At 34.4% G+C, this 27,182-nt stretch overlaps 2 protein-coding genes across 3 annotated transcripts in view; both read left to right on the forward strand.

The window, feature by feature from the left end:
• The window catches only part of LOC136043858 (magnesium transporter NIPA2-like), a 74,819-nt gene extending 58,177 nt beyond the window's left edge, over positions 1–16,642 (forward strand). Inside the window, exon 5 of the mRNA XM_065728807.1 lies at positions 11,961–16,642. Within this exon, the coding sequence (XP_065584879.1) occupies positions 11,961–12,520 (560 nt within the window). The 3' untranslated portion in view covers positions 12,521–16,642. The remainder of the gene's footprint in view (positions 1–11,960) is intronic.
• A 6,316-nt stretch (positions 16,643–22,958) lies between these two features.
• The window catches only part of LOC136043859 (protein bicaudal C-like), a 73,609-nt gene continuing 69,385 nt past the window's right edge, over positions 22,959–27,182 (forward strand). For both annotated transcript variants that reach the window (XM_065728808.1, XM_065728809.1), the window contains exon 1: positions 22,959–23,096. The gene's annotated coding sequence lies outside the window, so the exon portion shown is untranslated. The remainder of the gene's footprint in view (positions 23,097–27,182) is intronic.

The following is a 27,182-nucleotide window of genomic DNA, read 5'->3' on the forward strand; positions in this document are numbered from 1 at the left end:
ATATGAGGGGGTTCGCCCCCTCGTCAGTACCTCGCTCTTTACACTAAAGCTTAAATTTTGTCCCAATTCATTAAGAATGACCCCTGAATCACAAAATCCGTTGAATAAATAGTTGAAATTACTAGAAATACTTTAGCGTAAAAAGCTAGGTATTAGGAGGAGGTGAGCCCCTCATATGCGTAATAATTTTTGTTCGTTTTAAGTTTAATGATGCTCCTTACTTCCAGTTGAAAAAACTTTTCGTATTTATTTTTTCATTGTTTTTTTCAATAATGCTAGAAAATCCTGCGCTCCCTTCATGGAAATTTTCTTCCCCCATGACAAATTCTTCGATGGAAATTTCTCCAACATATCCCCCTCTTGTCAACTCCTCCCCCCAACCAAAAAAATCCCCCTGAAAACGTCTGTACACTTCCCAATAAGCATTATTATGTGTAAGCACTGGTTAAAGTTTGTAACTTGTAGCCTCTCCCACGGGGACTGTGGGGGAGTAAGTCGTCCCCAAAGACATAGTTATAAGGTTTTTCGACTACGCTGAATAAAATGGCTATCCCAGAATTTTGATCCGTTGACTTTGGGAAAATAATTAGCGTGGGAGGGGGCCTAGGTGTCCTCCAATTTTTTTGGTCACTTAAAAAGGGCACTAGAACTTTCCATTTCCGTTAGAATGAGCCCTCTCGCAACATTCTAGGACAACTGGGTCGATACGATCACCCCTGGGAAAAAAAACAAAACAAAAAAAAACAAACAAATAAACACGCATCCGTGATCTGCCTTCTGGCAAAAAATACAAAATTCCACATTTTTGTAGATAGGAGCTTGAAACTTCTACAATAGGGTTCTCTGATACGCTGAATCTGATGATGTGATTTTCGTTAAGATTCTATGACTTTTAGGGGGTGTTTCCCCCTATTTTCTAAAAAAACGCAAATTTTCTCAGGCTCGTAACTTTTGATTGGTAAGACTAAACTTGATGAAACTTATATATTTAAAATCAGCATTTCGATTCTTTTGATATATCTTTTAGATCAAAATTCCGTTTTTTAGAGTTTTGGTTACTATTGAGCCGGATCGCTCCTTACTACAGTTCGTTACCACGAACTGCTTGAAAAGAAGAGTGTGTAAATCATGTTACTAAAAATTACACTTTGTATGTAAATAATCTACTGAAAATGAAGAAAGTTTTACATTCAAAGCCTCTATAAAGAGAGATAATACAAAGACTTACTTACGCGGGGCAATAAAAAAAAAACAATCAGAAGAGGAGTGTTCAGCCGATAGTTGGAAAAGTTTGCCCCGCAAATACCCCGATCATGTCTTTATGTAAAGTGCAATGATACTTGCCCCCAAAAAAGTCAGCTGCCCAATAGCTTAGTAGAGGATCGTCGGTACAGCTTACCAGCAGAGGCTCTCCAGGAGGTGAGAGATGGGGGTGGAGAATGTGTGCAAGAAAGCAGATTTGCTCATTGGCTATGTAACAACAAACCTTGCCAAAAATTACATGTCTGTAGCTACAAAGTTTTGCGGGGGCAAGCGAATTAGCAGGTCTAAGCGAGGGTCATATCATGCCAGAATTGGTGGCGCAAGCTTGTCCTACGCACGTGGTGCAAAGTGGCATGCCTATATATGGAAAAAAGCATTTAACCACAGGCCAAGAAATATAATGTAAAAAAATTGTAGTAAAACTACAAACCACTGAGCCAAATCCAAGTGGAATCTGATACGGTACTATGGTAATATTGGAGGTAGGTTCCAGGCCAACATAAAATGCAACAAACAACTCTTTCTGGGTAACTCTTACTATGGACCGAGCTGCAATAGACCTGATATGAAAGAAGAGGAGCTAAAAATAGCCATGGTTACAAACATCAAAAACAAAAGAACAATAGGAAATTATTTTCGTAAGACAGTGGAAATGTCTTATTGTTCTTCTTGTTTTTTATGTTTGTGATGGAAAGGTAGTGTGGTCTTCGTCGCTATTTGCTATGGTTACATTGGAGGAGTCCATCTAAAGAGTAGTGAAACCGCACGAGAGAACGAATGGCCAATCTCCCAATGAATATTGGATATATGAAATTGAATTACAAGCACGTCCTTTCATAGAATAGGTACACGCAAACAATAAACTTAAACTGCACCGACTGTGAAAGATATTAGAAATGGAGGCTGTGGTTACTGCTCAACTGGCATGCTGAAAGGTAGTCGTCTAGAATCAATAACTTTAACAGCGTACGAGGAAAAATTGGCACGCAAATTACGAAAGTTGGAGATATTGGTCTTTTGGCTCACTCGACGCACCAGTTTCTTGGTGCTTCATTAGACAGGACTATACCAGATGGGACACATTGGTGGTCAAAACTGTCCACAATAACCATAATTGATGCTGATCGAACGAAAGGCCTTGTCAAAGACTGCTTTCTGCAGAGTTTCAGCTTAGATATTAAGCTCAAAGCCACTTATAAGCGTTATAGCCAAATTCAAGGACAGCTTGAAGGAAAATTAAAAAATAAAAATCAAGGAAAATGTTGCCTGCTTGTCTGTAACAACGAGATGGACTGGGAAGTCCTTACAGTTGAATGCAATGGAGAGAATTCGGACCGAATATTCCCGAGGCTTCTAAGCTTCTGGAAAGAGTATCTTTTACCAGAAATTGTTGAATTGCGCCTTTTTAGAAATCTAGAGCTCAGAGAGCCAATTCTGTTGGAACACATTTGGAAAAGGTGGGCTAAAATAGCGGTAATAGGCAGATTTTGAATCCAAATAATACAGACCTAAAAAAAAAAGAAGATCTAGCAGATGAAGAATTCTTGCCAATCATTTGGTCTGACTCTGAACTTGAGCCATAGTTTTTTGTTTGTTTATATATTTGTATGTTTGTTTTTATGATAGTTTAACCAGCGATGGAATATCGCTGGTTATTCCTTCGCTGTTATTTATCAGTTTATTTAAAATGATTTTGAATCAAATTTGCTGAAAAGAAAAAAGTTTTGAAAAAAATTAATGCTTATCAGATTAATGATTCTTGGCTGATTGATTATGATAAATACCTACCCAAATGACGCTCTGGCTTTTGATGAGTCAAAAAGGAGGGCAGTCACGGTCTTATCTGTGAAATGACCTGGCTTTTCATTTTAATAGGTTCCATCTAGTAACATTTTCTATATTTAGTTCTGATCTAATTATTTAGATAACTTCGAAGAACACAGTGCCTTTCCATGACAAAAGTAAAACAGTTCAAAATAGGGATGATACCTTTTTATTGACAGTGAATAGATATAAAATTATTTAACTGGATATTTCGAACACATATACAGTGTTCATCATCAGCAGTAAAACTGTTTTACTGCTGATGATGAACACTGTATATGTGTTCGAAGTATCCAGTTAAATAATTTTATATCTATTCACTGTCAATAAAAAGGTATCATCCCTATTTTGAACTGTTTTACTTTGATCTAATTATTGATTTTAATTGATACTCCTTTTATATTTCATTTATTGGATAATAGTAATTTATGTTCATATTAAATTTGAAGTTTGATTTAATTTTATTTCAGGTTGTTTTAGAGTATAGTATTTAATTTACGTTGAAAAACTTATTGGAAAACTTTTTCTTTTTTACTTTCTATTCGCATTAATTGAAAGAGTTTTAATTTATCTCTTGAGGGAAATATTGTCAGTATTTTTTACCAAAAATAATGGAATGTAATAAAGATTGTAGAAATTATAAAAATTTAAACATTATGTTAAAATTTTCGAACATCCGTAGTTTTTTGTAATACCTTTCCACTAATATTTTTTGCACGGGGTGTATGAGGAGGGGGATTTTTAATCATACGTATTGAATATTATAATTTTCAGTCTAGCACCGAGGGCTGTTCGACCCTTAGCTAGTAGAAGCCCTTGAATATAGATTTATCTTTTTCCACTATTTATCAAAACAATTGTTTTCATTTACTGTTTTGTCAGAACTGTTGTTTTTTTTTGTTTTTTAATAGATGTATGGCAATGTGATTCATGAAAAGTATTATTTTTTTTGTCTCTAGATAAAATAAAGAATTCGAACGTCTCGAAAAATACAAGTTAATTTGTTTTTTGACTTTTTTTTCTATTGAGGTTCCCATGTTCTCATTTACGTTCAGTTGTCTTGTAGTTTTCAAGCGATTTAGCTAGGAAGGATGCGAGAAACTTGCTATATTTTATTTTTTCTTCACGAAACTTGTTGCTTGTTCAGTTTTCTCTTTGCGAAACTTGTACATTGATTTTTCTCCTCGTGAAACTTAATTTATCATGATATTTTTCATCGTGAAACTTGTTGCCTGTTGGTTTTTCTTCTTGAAACATGATGCATGCTGATTTTGATGCAATGAAAAAAAAATTAAAGGAAAAAAACAAAAAAAGGCATATAATTTCTTTGGAGAGTAAATCTTTGGAAACTTTTTGCTAGAAAACCTGTCCACTGTTGATTTTTCTCAAGTTGTTAAATTAGAAAGGAATTTGTTTAACCATGATTTTCGCTTGTCTAAGAAACGACTATTTTAAAAAATTGAAATCTTGAGAAATGAATCTTTAATGAGAAACCGTATTTATTCTCCAAGATTCACTCATGAACCTGCTATTGTTAACCTCTCTTCTAAAACGTTGGAGATCCAGGAAATCGAAACACTGGAAAAAGGTCCAAACTTCTCTTTTCAACCGAAACAAGTTCCTGTGGCAGATATAGTTTTCTCTCTAGAGTCCGCTTTGCATAAACACTATCCATCAGTTTTTAACTCCGATGAAGTTAGGTCTTGTCTTATAAATACCCTTTATAACAGCCTAAAAAAGGTTAAGCCTCCTACCACTTCCACACCGAAAAATTTGCACGACACAAAAATACTATCTAATCTCCTTAAAGACTCTTCCATTATAATAACCAAAGCAGACAAAAGCAATTCACTTGTTGTCATGGATACGACAGACTATGACAATAAAATTATTTCACATTTAAATGACACAACTACATATAAAAGAATAACTCTTGATCCTACTGATCAGTTTGTTAATAATATTATAAATGAATTAAAGTAGCTAAAACAAAATGGTAAAATCGTCCCACAATTATACAATAAATTTTTCCCCATGGTAGTTTCTGTCCCAAACTCTACGGTTTACCAAAAATACATAAACAAGGTATTCCCTTAAGACCTATCGTAGCATGTACTAAAGCCCCCGCTTCCAATTTTGGGAAATGGCTTTGCACAGCTTTCAAACCTTTATTGTAGTCCCAAAATTCCTATATTCGTAATTCGGCAGATTTAGTTAAAAAACTTAGTAACACAAGTATTTCAGAAAACACAATAGTTAGTAGTTTTGAAATTGTTTCCATGTATACGAATATAGATGTGGCTATTTCTGAGCAATTATTAAAAAGCAAAATAGAAGAAAATTACCCCTTAATCGAGGTTTCAGCGACTTAAGACCTAAGACCCTTAAGACCTATCGTAGCATGTACTAAAGCCCCCGCTTCCAATATTGGGAAATGGCTTTGCACAGCTTTCAAACCTTTATTGTAGTCCCAAAATTCCTATATTCGTAATTTGGCAGATTTAGTTAAAAAACTTAGTAACACAAGTATTTCAGAAAACACAATAGTTAGTAGTTTTGAAAGTGTTTCCATGTATACGAATATAGATGTGGCTATTTCTGAGCAATTATTAAAAAGCAAAATAGAAGAAAATTACCCCTTAATCGAGGTTTCAGCGACAGGAATTCATTGCGGAGTTTTAATCACTCTAGTTAAAATTTATAATAAGTTTTATATGCATTTTCAGTTTCGTGATTCTTTTTATCAGCAAAAAAATGAGTTACCTATGGGGGCTACTCATCCGGCTACTGGGCTACTGGCAAATATTTATGTCGAGAACCTTGAAAATTAGGCATTAAATTCTTATTTTTTAAGACACATCTATTGGGGTCGCTATATGGATGACGCAATTTTACTTTGGAATTATGGGAAAGCTGAGCTTCGGGGCTTCTTAGATCATGTTAATACTTATGACCGAAATTTGCAGTTCACCCTAGAAGTTGAAATTGAAAATAAATCACCGTTTTTAGATGTGTTAATTATTCGTAAGACTAATAAACTTGATTTTACTATTTATCAAAATCCAACGCAAAACAATAGCTATCTTCATTTCAATTCAGATCAACCCCCCCCCCACAAGTTAAAAGAGCAGCTGTAACTTCTCTCATTGATCGTGCCCTGAACATTTACTCCGATTCGTATATAAATGCAGAAATAAATCTTATCACAGATATTCGTTTTTGTAATGGATACCCCGTTCCTTTTGTCAATAAGATAATTAACCGTAGACTAAAAAGACATTCCCGTAGAATCGAAGAAGATATTTCACAAAGTGAGGCTACTGATAAGCCCTAAAATATTATCTGTCTTCCGTATGTCCCAAAATCACAACAAAATAAAAAAAATATTTGCACAAAAAATAATCTGTATTCAGTTTTTACTAATAATTATAAAATCATTAATTTCTTAAATTCCGGTAAAGATAAAACCTCAGTTACTCGCCAAAGAGGGGTCTATCAAATACCTCGTGAGTGTGGAAATTACTATGTTGGCAGGACCCATCAGAATCTAGAAAAACGATTACACCAGCAAAAAAAAGACCTAGACAAAGAATTAATTTCAAATAGTTCTAATAACTCCTTTGATTCTGCTTTATGTTGGCATATATTTAATAGTCCCTCCCACACGATACTTTTTGAAAAATCTTCACTCATCAGTGATGATTTGGGGATAAAAATTTCGGGATAAGTTGGTTCGGGAATCAATCAAAATTAGTCTCAAAATAAATAATAACATTTCTTTGAATAGTGACTTGGGGGAGTACACATTAAATTCTTTATGCTCAAACTTAATTAAAAATGATCCAACAAAATATTTTATTAAACCAATTTATTATAGTATTGAACCAGTTGCAAAAAGACCTTTGAGGCAGGCTGCCAGAAACGCAAGGTTGGCTTTGAAAACTTGCATTTAATCATTTTGTTCAGTTTCGTTTGAATGAATTTATCATCTCACTTCATTCTATTTATCACTCCTGGTTGAATTTCGTTGAAGTAAGGATGCTAGGGCTGTTTTTAAAAAGTTAAAAAAAAATTATTAGTTTTAATCCTCACATTTTAATGTAAGTTTATATATATATATATATATATATATATATATATATATATATATATATATATATATATATATATATATATATATATATATATATATATATATATATATATATATATATATATATATATATATATATATATATATATATATATATATATATATATATATATATTCTTTCTCGTATTGTGCTGAAGACGGCCCTTGGGCGTAGGGCCGGAATATCCATATCCACCGTCTTGAAAAGATTTTTCCTATTGTTTCTACTTTGTGTTTGTTTAATAAAAATTAAATAAATAAGTAATGCATTTAGACATGTTTAGATTAGTAAAAGCAATGTGAATTCTGGTTAGCGTAAGAATGAAATGTGGGATTGTTAGTAGAATTTTCGGCAAAATTTGGAGTTTTTGGTCAAAATATTCGATCACTGCTAGATTTTTTCAATAATATTTCATAGTATTTTTACTATAAAAGTTTGCGTGGATAACGAGGGGGATTTTTGTTCGCATAGATTGAAAGTGTCTGCAGTTTTTAGTCGCAATAGGACCAATTTAAAATGAGGTAATTTTAAGGATGATAATTATAACAAAAATAATTTTATTCCATGGAATATAGCTTACATTTCATTGAGAAAATTAACATAAGTTCCCTACTTCTCATAAATACTGTCGAAATTTCAGAGTCCAAAACTCTTTTTGAATACGTTAAAATTAAATATGTTAGAATTATTATTATAAAACCGAAATTTGTTAAAAATGGAATACATTAAAATTATTAATATAAAAATTATTTGATACAAATTGAATTAGTTAAATGTTTAGACAAGTTAGAATTATTAACATAAAAATTGTTTAATAAAGATTAAACACATTAAAAGTAATAGTTAATAACATATCACTAACTAGTATCTGTAGGCCTATTTGTATTATTGTTATTATGTAAATGTGTGGAGGTTGAAGTACTATGTATCAGTTTTTAACAAAGACTCCTTGTTGTTATTTTTTTTTTTTTACCGTCACAAAAAACGGTTTGCAGATTATTTACATGCTTGAATGATCCTGTGTCTGTGGGTGGGAGGGGCTCCAGTTCTGGTGTCACTGATTATTTAGTTTAGAGTGGGGGTCAGCGGTGTGACTTTATAAGCTCAGTGAGAGTCGACCCAGCTCCAAATGGGTACCTGGAGAAATACGGAGGGAAATACGGGAAAGAAACGGGAGACTGGTACCTGCGCTACGCGGACCATTGATCAGTATGTGAAAAGTTGAGTTTTAATTTGAAGATTTGGGAACATTTTAGCAAGCATCAGAATTTCTAGAGGACTACGCCAGAGACAAATATCCCGACGTCGTTGAAGAGATGCATCTGCAGACGATGACACCTGACGAGTATAGTCTCTCTGCTGTTGGGGAGATACAAATCTGCAATTTGAAATCGACGGCAGCCTTAAAAAAAAAAAATAAAAAAAAAAAAAAAATTAGAAAATGGTGTCATAAATATAAAAGGTAGATAATTTCTGCAGATGATGTTTGTTTTTGGTAAACCTTCAAGAAGAGTCTTCTTAAGAAAAGAAATGATTTTCAAAATTCTCACAAAGATATTTGTGTTTCACCCAAATATTTGACTTTGCGTCTATCTTCTTTACTCCCTTTCTCTGAAACGTTAGCTAAAATGAGTATTTGCAAATCAGCCCATTGTTGCACAGCTGTCATTATGAGATTATGTGTTAATCAGACTTCTTTGTCAAAATATGAAACTAAAGAAAAAGGATGATAGTTAATTGCTTATTACAAACGTATTATCTGTACCAAATACATCTGAATACGAAAGTACATGCTCTATCATGTATAACAGTGTTTAACTGAATTTGACCATCCTTCTACGGTTGGGAATCTTGAGAAAACGACACCAAAGATTATTGGCCTCAGTTCAGTCGAGTTATACATTATTTGATAGTTGTTTGGTCCTTGAAATCTTTTGGCTGCTGCAAAGATTAGTGGCCTCACTTCAGTTGAATTATACACTATTTGATTTTATTTGTTTTTTGAAATCTTTTGGCTGCTCCAAAGATTAGTGACCTCAGTTCAGTCGAGTTATACATCAGTTGATAGTAATTTGGTCCTTGAAACCTTTTGGCTGCTGCAAAGATTAGTGGCCTCACTTCAGTCGAATTATACATTAGTTGATAGTTGTTTGGTCCTTGAAATATTTCGGGTGATGTAAATATTAGTGGCCTCATTTCGGTCAAGTTATACATCAGCTGATAGTTGTTTGGTCCTTGAAATATTTTGGCTGATGTAAATATTAGTGGCCTCATTTCAGTCAAATTATACATCAGCTGATAGTTGTTTGGTCCTTGAAATCGTTTGGCTGCTACAAAGATTAGTGGCCTCACCTAAGTCGAGTTATACATTAGTGAAATCTTGTAGCTGCTGCAAAGATTAGTGGCCTCACTTCAGTCAAGTTATACATTGGTTGATTGTTGTTTGGTCTTTGAAATCTTTTTGCTGCTGCAAAGATTAGTGGCCTCACTCGGGTTATATATTAGTCGATAGTTGTTTGGTCTTATAAATCTGTTGGCTTCTGCAAAGATTAGTGGCCTCACTTCAGTCAAGTTATACATTAGTTGATTGTTGTTTGGTCTTTGAAATCTTTTTGCTGCTGCCAAGATTAGTCACCTCACTTGAGTCAACTTATACATTAGTTGATTGTTGTTTGGTCCTTGAAATATTTTGACTGCGGTAAATATTAGTGGAAAGATTAGCGGTAAATATTATAGGTATACATTATTTGAATTTTGTTTGATCCGTGAAATCTTTTGGCTGCAAAGATTAGTGGCCTACATTAGTTGATAGTTCTTTGGACCTTGAAATCTATTGGCTGCTGCAAAGATTAGTGGCCTTACTTGATTCGATTTATACATTAGTTGATAGTTGGTCCTTGAAATCCTTTGGCTGCCGCAAACATTTGTGGTCTCCCTTCAGTTGAGTGATATATTAATTGATAGATTTTTGGTCCTTGAAATATTTTGGCTTCTGTAAATATTAGTGGCCTCACTTCGGTCGAGTTATACATCAGTTGATAGTTGCTTGGTCCGAGAATTTTTTTGGCTACTGCAAATATTTGTGGCGTCACTTAAGTCGAATTTTGCATTAGTTGATAGTTGTCTGGTCCTTGAAATCTTTTGGCTGCTGCAAAGATTAGTGGCCTCACTCGGGTTATATATTAGTTGATAGTTGTTTGGTCCTAGGAATCTGTTGGCTGCTGCAAAGACTAATGGCCTCACTTCAATCGAGTTATACATTAGTTGATAGTTGTTTGGTCCTTGGAATCTGTGGCTGCTCCAAAGACTAGTAGCCTCACTTCAATCGAAATATACATTAGTTGATAGTTGTTTGGTCCTTGAAATGTTTGGATGCTGCAAAGATTAGTGGCCTCACTTCAGACAAGTTATGTAGTAGTTAATAGTTGTTTGGTCCTTGAAATATTTTGGCTGCGGTAAATATTAGTGGCCTCACTTCAGTCGAGTTATACGTCAGTTGATAGTTGTTTGGTTTTTGAAATCTTTTGGCTGCTACAAAGATTAGTGGCCTCACTTCCGTCGAGCTGTACATTAACTGAAAGTTTTATGGTCCTTGAAATCATTTGGCTGCTGCAAAGATTAGTGGCCTCCTTTCCGTCGAGTTATACATTAGTCTATAGTTATTTGGTCCTTGAAATGTTTTGGCTGCTTCAAAGATTAGTGGCCTCACTTCAGTCAAGTTATACATCAATCGATAGTTATTTGGTCCTTGAAATGTTTTGGCTGCTGCAAAGATTAGGCGCCTCACTTCAGTCGAGTTATACATTAGTTGATAGTTGTTTGCTCTCTGAAATCTTTTGGCTGCTGCAAAGATTAGTGGCCTCACTTCAGTCGAGTCATATAGTAGTTGATAGTTGTTTGGTCCTTGAAATATTTTGGCTGCGGTAAATATTAGTGGAAAGATTAGCGGTAAATATTAGAGGTATGCATTATTTGAATTTTGTTTGATCCGTGAAGTTTTTGGCTGCTAGAAAGATTAGGAACCTCACTTCAGTTGAGCTATGCATCAGTTGATAGTTGTTTGGTCTTTAAAATCTTTTGGCTGCTGCAATGATTAGTGGCCTCTCTTCAGTCGAGTTATACATTAGTTGATAGTTGTTTGGTCCTTGAAATTTTTTGGCTGCTGCAAAGATTAGTGACCTCGCGTGAGTCGAGGGATGTATTTAAATAATTGTAGCTGATAGTTGCTTGAGGCTTCAAATCCCTCGGCTACATTACATCCCCTGAACCATTGACGGCTTTTCTTGATAGTATTTTGTTACAACAATTTTTGAGTTGTCGAATCGATTTTAACAGTTGGTTTTCTATGTATTTCAAAGGGATGTGTTCAAAATGTAGAAAGTAAGGATAAAAACTTACTGCATGTCAGACTAATTAAACTAGACTGTTTGTTTAGAATATATCGATAAAAATTATTGAAAGTCTCAGTAATTTTTGAATCCCTCAATTTTCATTGTTTTATTATCGTGACTTAGTTCTCAGGTGTAAATGTAAAAATACCAAAAAATACATTTGTTATTTTTAGTCAATCACTTACAAACTTATGGCAATGCAAATGGGAGAGTATCTTGATGACGATTTGATATTCTTGGCAAACTGTCCAAGTGTCTGGAAATGTTAGTTGTTTGAATCACTACCCCGCCAAAAAATAGTCCGTTTGCGTTTTTTCTACTTTTAGCATAAATCTGTTTTTCCTTCCAGAATTCCTGGTCTATGTTGCTGTTGTCGTGATCACCTCCCTAATCCTAGCCTTCATCGTGGCCCCCCGTTTTGGTGAGAGTAATGTACTTATATATGTATACATATGCTCAGCTATTGGCTCTTTAAGCGTTTCGGCTGTCAAAGGAACTGGCTTGGCCATTCGGGAAACCATCAGTGGAAACAATCAAGTCACCTCTTGGTTATTTTGGTTCTTTATTCTATTTCTTCTTGTAACAGTTAGCGTGCAAATTAATTATTTGAACAAAGCGTTAGATATTTTTTCGACTGCTGTTGTTACCCCAGTTTATTACGTTACGTTTACGACGATGGTTATTATTGCAACAGGGATTTTATTTGAAGAGTGGTTCACAATACAATTTATCGATATTGTTGGTAGTATAGTCGGGTTTTTAATTGTTATTATAGGTATATTTTTACTGAATTGGTTTAAAGGAGTTAATGTTACAATGACCGATTTGCCAGGTTTATTTTCACCCCAAATGCATTATACTACATCACCATTGCCAGATGAGGAGAAACTATTAGAGTCAGTTGCATGAGTCATTTTTGGTCATTTGTTTTTGGCATGAGTCATTTGTTTTTTTTTTATAAAGAATGACTGGGTTATAAAAGGTTAATTTATTTTAATGTGTCATATAGGTTAAAAATGCGGTATTCAGCTTTAAAATGAATCAAGTTCTTCTTTAAGTACCAATGATCCGATATAGCTGAAGTACAGAAATGAAGTTCAGCTGAAGTGCAACATTTTTGAGTGCAATCACGAACAGAGCCCAGGCTTGAACAGAACTCTGTGTTTCATATGTCTCCGGGAGTCTCCAAGTTCTTTCATGTCATTGATCAACGAAATCTGCACTCTTGTAGACTAAATTAATATTGTCTTTTTTTTCTTGGGTTGTTTAAACGCAAACTTTGGAATATTCCCTTGGTATAAGACGTGGTCTGTGAGATAATAGTGCACAAATTAGTATAAACATGTAGGCTACTCACTTATTATATAAATAATAATAAAAAAACAGTTGAGCAACTCCACAGGTCTTCGTTTTTAGGATTTTATTCTTGATCAAAAATGTTGTTTTTATGGTGGCTTTAATCCCTTACTTGAAATATTTTTTTTTCCGCTTTTACTGGAAAACTACTTGCCATATAAGTTATGTCTTTGGTTTGTTTAGTAGTCTTGCCAGGGCCGGATTCAAGTCTCTGGCTCCCCTAGGCCCAAGTATTTTTGGTGCCCCTGGGCCCAAGCGATTTACGTGGAAATCCCCGAAAATTCGGGGATAGTGGAAGCCCTGAACAAAAGGCAGTTGATAAGTGATGAGCCAAAAGTAATGTAAGAGAGAAGGGATACCAAGCTCTCAGCCGCCATTCTTTGGAGATATCTGACTGTTTATAAGCGGCTACGGAATTCCTGTCTTGTTTTTAAATCACTTTCCTGTGAATAAGTGGTGCAGCAACAAACTGCAACCTGCGCTTTGACGATAAATCATGTCAGTTCAGTTTTTGTTGAGAAAAAAAGTTACTCAGTGTTGTTTTTTTGTCGCCCCTGCATTTTACGCCCATAGCCCCAGGCCTAGTGGGCCTATGCTTAAATCCTGGCCTTTGTCTCGCTTAATTGGAACTAAAAGTGATGCTTTCCGTATGAGTCACTTAAATCCGGGAATCTACGTTTCATACACTGATGTTCTGGGCTTGATTTATTTTATTGCTACACCCTCAATTTAGTAGTTTACTGATAAATAAGTTGATATTTACTTGTAGCTAAAATTTTATAGTCACTCGTTTCATTGAACCAAAGAAGTGTTGATTTCAAGTTTAAATATGTCATTTGACATGACTGGATTTTTTTTTTACAGATTTTAAGGTTTTGTTTTTGCCAGTTAAGAGGCATATTCCACGTCATTGAGCTCGGTAGGCTTTACCGATTAGCTCGATCCGTAGTGTCGACCAAAATTGGCTATTTCGAAAGTAAAATGTTAAGAACTAGTTTTAGAAGACAAAGTTTCCTTCAAAAATTACTTGAACAAGAAATGAAGAACCACAAAGAATTCATTTTGGAAATTATCCAGTGTATCCATTGATTTCAAGATACTTTGTAGTATTTATTTGTTTGGAAATATGGAATTTTTCATTTTCTTGTAAACAGGAATAGTTAAAAAGGGCAGCTGCTGATGCAAAAATTGTTTGTTTACAAAATTAAACACAAGATTAAAACAAGGTAATGTACCATCGATATGTAAGAACACGATTTTGACCTTAAACTAAGAATTACATTTTGGATCTATAAGTAACGCTTATACTTTTAAATAGTGTGATTTGCAATTTACTAAAATTCAGCAAGTATATACACTCATAAAATGCATACGCTGGATATTTTAAAAATTGACAGATTCTATAATTAATAATGATTTATATCTTGTATTTTTATATTATTTTATGTTTATATTTCCATAATTAATTAATTTACACAATAATAACAGAACAGTGTTCCTTTGTAATTTTATTGCCCTTAACTACACATTGCCAGGAAGTCATTTACCAGTATCCCTGAAAACTGCAAAACTTTTGCCAAAAAACAGCAAAACTCTTTCGCAAAAAAATGTTTCCGCGAAAATGAGTTTCGGCGAAAAATACTTTAAAAATGTTTGTGACTATAGATAACACACCAAATGCCAGTGACAAGGACTATACCTTAAATGGTTCTTTTTCAAAGAATTATATGCCTTTGTTTTCTGTTCCTGTTTTTTCACTCTACTGTAGTAGGATTCATGCCTTGTAAGTTAGCCTATTTTGAATTGCTATTCTCCAAATTTTCTTCAATCCTTTTAACCCAGTCCATTCTCTTGCTTGGAAAGGGCTGTGGCAAAATATTCCAGTTTTTATTATTTTGGTTTTTCAATATTGTATTTAAAATTTAGTTAAAAGTTTCTCTTTGCTATCTACTACTTGTGTTCTATGTATGTCACGAACTGTGGCACTGCCAATGCTGATCACATGGTGACTTTAAAGTGATAGTGTGAAACGTTGGGGCATTATTTACCACCATTGATTTGAGGCTCTAGTATTTTAATTGAAGTGGTTTGACTCAGTTTTTGCCCAAAAGAAATGGAGTGAAGCCCTAAAACTACCTTTGCTTAATATCATTATTTAGATCTCATTTTTTTCTTTTTTTTTCCTTTTTTTAAGCTATGTCGTTGAGTCAAAAGTGACCAGATAGAAAATTTTCCCTTTATAATGATTAGTCATTACTTTTGACCCTTTCACAGTCCTATAATTGGCACCAATAATAGCTTTCGAAAACTTTGAGCTTTCCTCTAAATATAAGTAAAAAAGTGACCAGATAGAAAATTTTCCCTTTATAATGATTAGTCATTACTTTTGACCCTTTCACAGTCCTATAATTGGCACCAATAATAGCTTTCGAAAACTTTGAGCTTTCCTCTAAATATAAGTAAAAAAGTGACCAGATAGAAAATTTTCCCTTTATAATGATTAGTTATTACTTTTGACCCTTTCACAGTCCTACAATCGGCGCCAATAATAGGTTTCGAAAACTTTGAGCTTCTCCCTTTTTATAAGTAAACAGTTACTTGTAGAAAATCTGAGATGTAATTCCCCTTTAAAAGTAGATACCTTTCACTTTTGGCACTTTGAAGGGAGTTCCAATCATCAGGACTAATCATACCTTTCAGAAAATCTGAGTTTTTCCCCCTTGTAAGTAATCTTAATTGGCTGAAGTTAGGTTACCAATCTAGATTCTTTTTAATTATCAGGCCCAATTATCACTTTTGACCTTTTTACGGTCAGTCCGATCATCAGCACCAATCACGCCTTTCGAAAAATATCAGCTATATCTTTCTTTTATAAGTAGACAATTTTCATTTTCGACAGTTTTACATGCATTCCAATCATCAGGACTGATCATGCCTTTCAAAAAATCTGAGTTTCTTCTCCTTAAGTAGTCCTGATTGGCTGAAGGTTGGCTACTAATCAGGATTCTTTCCAATTATCAGGACCAATCATCAATATTTTAAAGTTTTAAAGTAGTCTTACTAATCAGGGTCAATCGTACCCTTTTCACCTGTCTGAATCGGTTTTCTCTTTTAAGTTTTGATATATCCGAATTACCAATCTTGACTCTTTCCGATCATCAGGACCAGTCGTCACTTTTGATCATTTTTCAGCTTGCTTGAATTTTGTAAGTAACTCTTAATATTAGAAAGTGCCAATCAGGACTCAGCCCAATCAGGACTCAGCCCATTTGTCAGGACATTTCATCATTTTCGATTAATTTTAGTTTCCTTTTCATTGAATTCATCATTGGTCAAAAGTGATATTGATGCCTATTTAATATTGAGTCAAAATAGGGCATATGATTGGCGTTTTTACTGCCGTCCATTTTTCAAGCAGAATTGACCTATGATTGCGTTGGTACTATGCTGGTACATCTTTCCATCTTAAGTATTAATTCGGCTTTCTTTTTTGGGCTATTTCTTTTGTCCTGTGTGAGGGATTCAGTGCCATTTATTCTTGTCCTTTTATTATTTTTGTGATATTTTTAGGGGATTGTATTTGTCCTTCGTCAGTAATTTAGGTAGTTTTACACTCTAGGTAGCACGTTGTGATTGTCTTATAATTTTTGTTATGAATAAAATTTCTGAAGTTCAGATGTGCATTCTAGTTTGTTTATGTTTAGACTCTTTTCCAGTTGTGCACTAAAATTAACCAATTATTTTGTTGCGTTTGTAAAAATTTGATCCAATGAGCAAATACGCACACTTGTTAATGCGTAGCCTGTCGTATCTCCGCAATGCCTTTCCTGAAAGCACTGGTGTGTAAGCTCAACTATTCAGACACCCCTTAAATCTTGTTAATTCGTTTTGTAACTATAAATAGTTATAGTATTTTAGTATAATTATATAAAGTATATAATAGTATAGCTATATATAGTTAAATAGTATTTTATATATATAAATATTTATATTATCTTATATAAATATATAGTTATATATATAGTATATATATATATATATATATATATATATATATATATATATATATATATATATATATATATATATATATTAAATAAAAAAACAAGTTTTTTTTAATGAAAGTAAGGAGCGACATTAACCATTACTGTATGTAAACATTGGTCAAAGTTTGTAACTTGCAGCCCCTCCCCTAGGGACTGTGGGGGGTAAGTCATCCCCAAGGACATAGTTATTATGGTTTTCGACTATGCGGAACAAAATGGCTATCTCAAAATTTTGATCCTTTGACTTTGGGAAAAAATGAGCGTGGGAGGGGGCCTAGGTGCCCTCCAAATTTTTTTTGTCACTTAAAAAGGGCACTAGAACTTTTCATTTCCGTTAGAACGAGACTTCTTGCAACACTCTAGGACCACTTGGTCGATACGATGACCCCTGAAAAAAAAAAAAAAAAAAAAAAACAGACAAACAAACAAAAAAACACGCACCCGTGATTTGTCTTCTGGCAAAAAATACGAAATCCCACATTTTTGTAGATTGGACCTTGATTTTTTCTATAGGGTTCTCTGATACGCTGAATGCGATGGTGTGATTTTCGTTAAGATCCCATGACTTTTAGGAGGTGTTTCCCCCTATTTTCCAAAATAAGGCAAATTTTCTCAGGCTCGTAACTTTTGATAACAAAGACTAAATTTGATGAAACTTATATATTTAAAATCAGCATAAAAATACAATTTTTTTATATATCTTTTAGCACCGAAATTCCGTTTTTTAGAGTTTCGTTTACTATTGAGCCGGGTCGCTCCTTACTACAGTTTGTTACCACGAACTGTTTGATATATATAATATAGTTATATATAGTTAGATAGCATTTTTATAACTATTTAAAGTTGTTTAATTGCAAACCTTACAAGTGTTAGAATGACGGCTTCAATTCACAATTCAGATCAGAGTTGAGTATAAAAAAGATGTTGGGCGATATTTCAGCAGCTGTAGATCTTGTAAATAGCTTGTGCTTCGCTAGGGGGAAGAATCTGGCCTTTGTCCTTCGTAGCTACGGCCGTAGCTTTGTTACTGCGGCAGCTAGGGTTTTCGCTCATGTTTTGGCCATGGCACCATTACCATCCAGTGATTTGAACTGCAAACCCTTATTTCGAGCCTGTACTTAAGAAAAGCAACATATTCAATGTATACATATAAAGATTGTGCTTATGCATATTGTCAGATTCGACAATCCCGCTGCAGATAAAAGGTGGATCAAAATCATCTGTGAAATAACTTGAAAGTTTAGTCATACTTATAAAATAAGGCTTTTTATAAACTTTCCATCTTTCCATAGACAGATCTGTGGATCTTTCAACAGATTAAATAAAAAAAAAACAAGTTTTTTAAATGAAAGTAAGGAGCGACATTATAACTTAAAACGAACAGAAATTACTCCTTATATGAAAGGGGCTTTTCCTTCTCAACGCCCCGCTCTTTACGCTAAAGTTTGACTCTTTCTCTTAACTCTACATTTTAAAACAGTAAAAAACTTTAGCGTAAAGAGCGGGGCGTTGAGAAGGAAAAGCCCCTTTCATATACGGAGTAATTTCTGTTCGTTTTAAGTTTTAATGTCGCTCCTTACTTTCATTTAAAAAACTTGTTTTGTTTTTTTATTTAATTTCTGAACGTTTTTGAATCAATGCATGTTTTTGATTTTGGCTCTCCGCAGAGGAATAATTAAAACGAAATTTGTATATTTATTTTTTTTTTTGGCTAAATGGCTTTCTCATAATTTTGATCGAATGATTTTGAGAAAAAAAGAGCGGGGGAGGAAGCCTAGTTGCCCTCCGATTTTCGGTTAATTAAAAAGGCAACTAGAACTTTTAATTTTTTACGAATCTTTTTATAAGTAAAAGATATACGTAACTTATAAATTAGCTTACGTAAAGAACTTTTGTATTCTAATGTTTTTATTACATATATGAGGGGGTTCGCCTCCTCGTCAGTACCTCGCTCTTTACACTAAAGCTTAAATTTTGTCCCAATTCATTAAGAATGACCCCTGAATCACAAAAGCCGCAGAATAAATAGTTGAAATTACTAAAAATACTTTAGCGTAAAGAGCGAGGTATTAGGAGGAGATGAGCCCCTCATATGGGTAATAATTTCTGTTCGTTTTAAGTTTTAATGCTGCTGCATACTTCCAGCTGGAAAAAAAAACTTTTTCATATTTATTTTTTCATTGTTTTTTTTTTAAGTAACGCTAGTAAATCCTGCGCTCCCTTCATGGAAATTTTCTTCCCCCGTGACAAATTCCTCGATGTAAAGTTCCCCCAGCATATCCCCCTCGTCTCAACCCCTGCCTCCAACCAAAAATTCCTCCTGTACACTTCCCAATAACCATTACTATATATAAGCACTGGTCGAAGTTTTGAACTTGTAACCCCTCCCACAGGGGCTGTGGGGGAGTAAGTCGTCTCCTAAGACATAGTTATAAGGTTTTTCGACTACGCTGAATAAAATGGCTATCTCAGAATTTTGATCCGTTGACTTTGGGAAAATAATTAGCGTGGGAGGGGGCCTAGGTGCCTTCCAATTTTTTTCACTTAAAAAGGGCACTAGAACTTTTCATTTCCGTTAGAATGAGCCCTCTCGCAACATTCTAGGACAACTGGGTCGATACGATCACCCCAGGGAAAAAAAAAAAAAAGCAAACAAACAAATAAACATGCATCCGTGATCTGCCTTCTGGCAAAAAATATAAAATTCCACATTTTTGTAGATAGGAGCTTGAAACTTCTACAGTAGGGTTCTCTGATACGCTGAATCTGATGATGTGATTTTCGTTAAGATTCTATGACTTTTAGGGGGTGTTTCCCCCTATTTTCTAAAATAACGCAAATTTTCTCAGGCTCGTAACTTTTGATGGGTAAGACTAAACTTGATGGAACTTATATATTTAAAATCAACATTAAAATGCAATTCTTTTGATGTAGCTATTGGTACCAAAATTTCGTTTTTTAGAGTTTTGGTTACTATTGAGCCGGGTCGCTCCTTACTACAGTTCGTTACCACGAACTGTTTGATTTAGAATTTTAAAAACGGACCTTCTGAGGTAGTGTATGGCTTTCTGGGGGGTTTTAGAAGTAATGCTGAATATCGCTTATCATATCTAGTTTTTTCGCCATGCGTCGTTCGAAGGTTTTTTGAGCCACATCGTTCTTATTGTGCAACCTGAAACCTCGACAAAAACCGAAAGGAGAGGAAATGGATCCAATACAGAAATAAAAGAGAAACCTGGACCCTCAGGGATGCTGCCTTAGGCCTGGCTGCATACGGAATAAGGAGCAGCTAAAGGCTACAGATTAAGATAAAGGTGGGATGTAGAAATGATTGCGATAAGTAATTTCGAGCTAAGTAATATAAGTAATATAAGTAAGACGGCACATATTGCCTAAGTCGAAAATCAGAGTAAGCAAGTTTTCTAAACACTTACTCAGAGATCATTGGAACATTTGGATACAAACTGTTTTTCTGTATTAGTTGTCTTTTTGTTTGTTTGTTTAGCTCTCTTTTTGAGCAGATATGTTTTCAGAATAACAATTGGAGTGGCATAGATCCCACAACTGAAAACAATAACAGAAAACGAAGAAAATTAACAAAAATGACGCAATACTATTTTTAATTGTAATATATTAATCACCTGGTTACAATTGCTTTTATTTGTATTAAAGATTACATTAAATATTTATATTAAAGCTTTTTGAATTAAAGATTATGTGTCACAGGTTTGGGGGGGGGGGGTAGGGGGTATCATAATTTTAGTGACGCTAAAGTGTGGCGCGACGAAAACAAGTTTTGAACCACTGACTTAAAGGATGCAAAATTTCTTAAAATGATTTTAACTCCATAAAATGTTGATGAATTGAAGGAAGACATAATGATATGAATTGTCCTCATTTAATATTTTGCCTCTTACAGCCATTGACTGACACTGGGTTGTCTCTAAACTTTCCATGCGTAGAGAATTCGTATGCGTAACAGGTTTTAACAATTACTATTGAATTCCACGGGGCTATATTTCGACTACTTGAACTAATCAGATAGTTTAGAAGTTTATTTGGTTGATTTTCAGGCTCACTGAATATATCGCTGGTATATTTTCGCTGGTATATACCATCGCTGGTATATTTTGTGGCCTACAATTGTGTATGGATATGCTAATTACAGATAATATATAATATAATATAGAAAATGTGGTCACAAATAGAAAAGGATAAGTATTTTCTTGCTAAGTCCTTTCTTAATCCGCCTAGATAGTTTTGTTTAATTTTTTTATGTCTCACTTCATAGGATTGACTCAGCGATCGATTGATTCATTCTTTTATGGCTCTTTTATTAAGTTTTATTAATTGACTCAGCGGTTAGTAATACAATTTGACTTAGGTTTGGAAATCAGTTAAACAGTTTGATGCTTTCTAACTTTTGTCAAACAGCTTGTAATAACGAACTGTAAGTAAGGAGCGACGCGGCTCAACAGCAACCGAAACTCTAAAAAGCATATTTTTGATATCAATATATATACATTAATAGATTCGACTTATTACGTTGATTCCAAATATATAATATTCATTAAGTTTAGTGCTACCTGTCAAAGGGTATGAGCCTGAAAATAATTGATAGATTTTTGAGAAAGGGGGAAACCCCCCTAAAGATCAAAGAATCTTAATGAAAGTCACACTATCAGATTGAGCGTATCCGAGAACCCTACTGTTGACGTTTCAATCTCCTATCTGCAAAAATGTGGAATTTTGTATTTTTCGCCAAAAGAAAGATCACTGATGTTTTTTTTTTTTTTTCAGGAGTGATCATATCGAACTAATAGTCCTAGAATATTCCAACAGGGCTCATTCGAACAGAAACTAAAATTTCTAGTGCCCTCTGTAATTAACCGAAAAATTGGATGGCAACTAGCCCCCTCCCACGCCCTTTTTGTCAAAACTCGTCTGATCAAAGTTTTGAGATTTGTTTAAGAAATTTCTGATCCTTAAAAAGGATCAGAAATTAAACAAAAATAAGTCTTTCTACAAATGAAAGTATGCTAAGGTGCATCTTTCAGGCGGAATCGCAAGCAAGAAATTTTCTGAGAAGAATTCACAGCGAGGATGGGATTTTCCGGGGGTAATTTCTCGGAAGAAGAATATAACCTGGGAGGAACAATCTATAGAAAATTTTTAGTGGGAGGGGCTTTCCATGGGGGGGGGGCGAATTTCTTGGGTTTATTTGAAAATCGACTAGAAATTATATAAACAAACAAGTTTTTTCTACTGAAAGTAAGGAGCAACATTAAAACTTAAAACGAACAGAAATCACTCCGTATATCAGGGGGGGTGGGACTCCGTCCTCGATACCCCGCTCCTACGCTAAAGTTTGACCTTTTGTCTCAATTCCTAATGAATGATTTCTGAAACACAAGGGCCTTGTAATCAGAACCTTTTTTAAAGTTCTTAAAAAACTTAACATGAAGAGAGGGATATTGAGGAGGGGTGGCCCACCTTATACACGGAATAATTTTTGTTCGTTTTAAGTTTTAATGTTGGTCCTCACTTTCAGTAGAAAAACTTTTTTTTTCGTCTCATAATTTAAAAAATCAAGAATATGTAACAGTTGGGATAAATGTGACGCTGTAATGGTTAAAATATCGTATTTTTTCATGCTATCCCCACCTGGAAAAAGTTTCCTAGTCTTGCCATCTATTAGATCTTTTTTTTCGCGGAGTTCCTGTCCTATCGACATATACTAACTACCGATAATATTGATTATAGTTTAGTAAAATTGATTATAAATAGACAAGAATTTATGTTCCTTTGCTAGGTACATTTTTAATGAGTCGAAATAATGTTCTGTAATTTTTCTGATCCGCTTATTGAAGTTCTGTTGATTGACTCAGTGTTCTGTAATACAATTTAGCTTAGTCTCAGGGGCCTTTCATGTAGCTACCTGACCACTGAAATGAATGAAATCATTTTTCACTTGAACTAAATTCTGATTGTGTTAGTCTCGACCAAGTTTGGAAGGTAAACGGATCATCTATGAGACTCCACTGAGAGGACTAATTATTTTCAAGCCGACAGGTCAATATTAGGTAAGATTTTTTATTTGGGGGGGGGGGGTTATATCAGTGTTATTATATAGTTAGGGGTATCATAAAGCATTATTTATGACTTTTAGTAAAATAATATTTAAGGAAAATGAGATTCGGACACACCCAAAAATTCAAAATGTTTTTCGCAGGTTAATTCTTACGTCATTCTTATCAGAAAACAAGAGTTAATAAATTTTGTATTTGCTTTCATTTAATTGAATCGCATCCCCCTCCCTCTCCAACGCCTTTTTAAGGCCCAAGGCTGAACACTTAACTTTTCTATTTCTGTTGTTGTTTTTTTGTTGTTGTTTTTTTAACTTGGCATTGTGAACTAACTTTTCATGAGAAATAAAAACAAAAAAGCAAATAAAATTAGCCAGTTTATTGTAAGTTTGCCTAATCTTCGATTAATCAAACAGTTCGTGGTAACGAACTGTAGTAAGGAGCGACCCGGCTCAATAGTAACCAAAACTCTAAAAAATGGAATTTTGATACCAATAGCTACATCAAAAGAATCGCATTTTAATGCTGGTTTTAAATATATAAGTTTCATCAAGTTTAGTCTTACCCATCAAAAGTTACGAGCCTGAGAAAATTTGCGTTATTTTAGAAAATAGGGGGAAACGCCCCCTAAAAGTCATAGAATCTTAACGAAAATCACACCATCAGATTCAGCGTATCAGAGAACCCTACTGTAGAAGTTTCGAGCTCCTATCTACAAAAATGTGGAATTTTGCATTTTTTGCCAGAAGGCAGATCACGGATGCGTGTTTATTTGTTTTTTTGTTGTTTTTTTTTCCCAGGGGTGATCGTATCGACCCAGTTGTCCTAGAATGTTGCAAGAGGGCTCATTCTAACGGAAATGAAAAGTTCTAGTGCCCTTTTTAAGTGACCAAAAAAATTGGAGGGCATCTAGGCCCCCTCCCACGCTAATTATTTTCCCAAAGTCATCGGATCAAAATTCTGAGATAGCCATTTTATTCAGCGTAGTCGAAAAACCTTATAACTATGTCTTTGGGTACGACTTACTCCCCCACAGTCCCCGTGGGAGGGGCAACAAGTTACAAACTTTGACCTGTGCTTACATATAGTAATGGTTATTGGGAAGTATACAGGCGTTTTCAGGAGGATTTTTTTGGTTTGGGGGAGGGTTGAGAAGAGGGGGATATGCTGGGGGAACTTTCCTTCGAGAATTTGTAATGGGAGAAGAAAATTTCCATGAAGGGAGATCAGGATTTACTAGCATTATTTAAAAAAAAAAACAATTAAAAAATAAAAGTGAAAAAGCTTTTTCAGCTGGAAGTAAGGAACAGCAATAAAACTTAAAACAAACAGAAATTATTACCCATATGAGGGGCTCACCTCCTTCTAATACCTCGCTCCTTACGCTAAAGTATTTTCGGTAATTTCAACTACTTATTCTACGGCTTTTGTGATTCAGGGGGTCATCCTTAATGAATTGGGATAAAATTTAAGCTTTAGTGTAAAGAGCGAGGTACTGACGATGGGGCGAATCCCCTCATATATGTAATAAAAACATGAGAATACAAAAGTTCTTTACGTAAGCTAATTTATAAGTTACGTAAATCTTTTACCAATAAAAAGATTCGTAAAAAATTAAAAGTTCTAGTTGCCTTTTTAATTAACCAAAAAATCGGGGGGCAACTAGGCTTCGTCCCCCGCTCTTTTTTTCTCAAAATCATTCGATCAAAATTATGAGAAAGCCATTGAGCCAAAAAAAAATATGCAAATTTCGTTTTGATTATTCCTCTGCGGAGATCCAAAATCAAAACATGCATTGATTCAAAAACGTTCAGAAATTAAATAAAAAAAACAAGTTTTTTCAACTGAAAGTAAGGAGTGACATCAAAACTTAAAACGCACAGAAATTACTTCGTATATGAAAGAGGCTGCTTCCTCATCAACGCCCCGCTCTTTACGCTAAAGTTTTTTACTGTTTTAGAAAGAAGAATTGAGAGAAAGAGTCAAACTTTAGCGTAAAGAGCGGGGCGTTGATGAGGAAGCAGCCTCTTTCATATACGAAGTAATTTCTGCGCGTTTTAAGTTTTGATGTCACTCCTTACTTTCAGTTGAAAAAACTTGTTTTTTTTATTTAATTCACAAACAGAGAGACAGGCATGTAGTTAAATTTGCCATTCAACATTCTTTCCTAATACAAAAATCGCTACCACGGTACTTGTGTGTCATCCGACACTCACTCAAGTATACGCTGCGTAAAAACCCCATCCGCCCTAATATATAAATATAAATTTGTATATAATATAACATATAAATTTTTTAGGTACAATTATTCTGCATGTTATGAAGTAAGAATTTTTTCTAACTTCAAACTGTTCAAATACTTTATCCCCGTCCCCCCTAACATGTAAATATAATGCCGAAACTATATATTTCCCATCTATTCTGTGGCTGGTCTTTGTCTTTTTTCACGCTAAGCTGAAAGAAACTAACGAAATAACTAGTTTGTTCTCGAGTTTTACGTGGTGTAAAATGGAGTGAGTGGTTTGTAACGCGTAAGTACCGCTACCATCATTGATTTGTACCCCCCCCCCCCCCACCTAGCTCTTGAACCGCCCCTTCAGCTCCCTCCAAGATCACACAGAGAATTACCTTGGTTTGTTTCTGCATTAATCTTCCGTCGACAATTGATTCATAATGTCCATTCGAAAGAAAATTCAGCAAGAAAAAATCCTAAAAGTTTTGTATGCAGCAAAAGGCTTTAACCTTTAAGAGGGCTGAAACACCACTACGATGTTTGCAATTAGTAAGTTTAAATTTGGAAATATTGTTGAATGGTGAATTGAATGGTAGATTCTTCTTTGGGTTCCCAACATATACAGGTATTCACAGGCAAACACACATGCGAATATCGCAACTGTGTGGGAATCCTAGGTAAAAATCTATCCGGTTTCCAAAGTATCGTGCAAGTTCATGAATCTCAACTTCTCCATTTATTTCGATGAATAAATCACATGAAATCAATAGGCTGTGGAAAATCCAAATGGATATTGAAAAATTGATTTTGTCAGTTGGAAATTATTGGAAAATTTACTCTAAAGCTGAATAAGACCATAAGAAAAGGTTGCTTGTAATGAAAGCAATGGAATAAATTCTTGGAAGTTGAAGTAATAAATAAAATGTTGGAGGTAAAATTTGTTGGCCAGTTTTGATGGCTAGGCATAATTTCAAAAATATAGGCCATTTTTTTCGTTTAATGCATTACATCCTGGGCTCTGCACAAAAACGCCTTCATTGGGCGTAGCAGCTACATTTCTAGACTAGCACGGCGCAGGTTGATTCTAGCAGGGGTATTTTTGAGTAGTCAATTTGTTCTAACCTAGAACATAAATCAAAAAGACGAAAATGAATACGCTTTAATTTCTTACTTACAGTTATTTTTAAGTGTCATCGTTACTGACATTGTTTATGCGTCCCAGTCCCTTACCCACACATGACACGATATAGGTCTTGGCATCAGCTATTTTGAAAAGCTCAATTAGTTTAATATGCTGTTTTTTTTCAAAATTGGACGCAAATAAATTGTCTAGTGTGACCCCCTATAATAATTATCACATTAACATACAAATTTCATGTCCGATTTCATTATGCGATATTTCACCATAAAGAAATTGTATATGTGGGAGCCCAGGGTTTCTGTTAGCGAATAAATATAATCTTCAATGAATTCCACTAAACTTATTGTTAAGCCTAGGCCGGTATTAAGGCGTAAGATGGGGTTTGGGGCTTAGATCCATATTAAAAGGAATGTAAACATAGTTTCTCTAATAAGAATAATATTTTGTTATGAGTTGAAACTAGTCAATCCCCTTTCATTTACCAAAGGAAAATCCTTTAAATTTTAGGTGCCTAGTTAATTACCTTGAATTTATCAAAGGACATGGTAAGGCGTTCAAGTAATGCCCAAGGGATGCATTAAAACTATTTCTTTAAATGTAAGGTTAGTACGGGGCAAATTGTAAGCTCATCAAGATAGAAAACCCATAGCAAAAAACTAACATTCCAGTCTATGAGCTCCTCTAAAGAAAACACTATAATAACAAGAGA

This window comes from Artemia franciscana, chromosome 2, assembly GCF_032884065.1.
Source record: "Artemia franciscana chromosome 2, ASM3288406v1, whole genome shotgun sequence".
Taxonomy (NCBI): Eukaryota; Metazoa; Arthropoda; class Branchiopoda; order Anostraca; family Artemiidae; genus Artemia; species Artemia franciscana.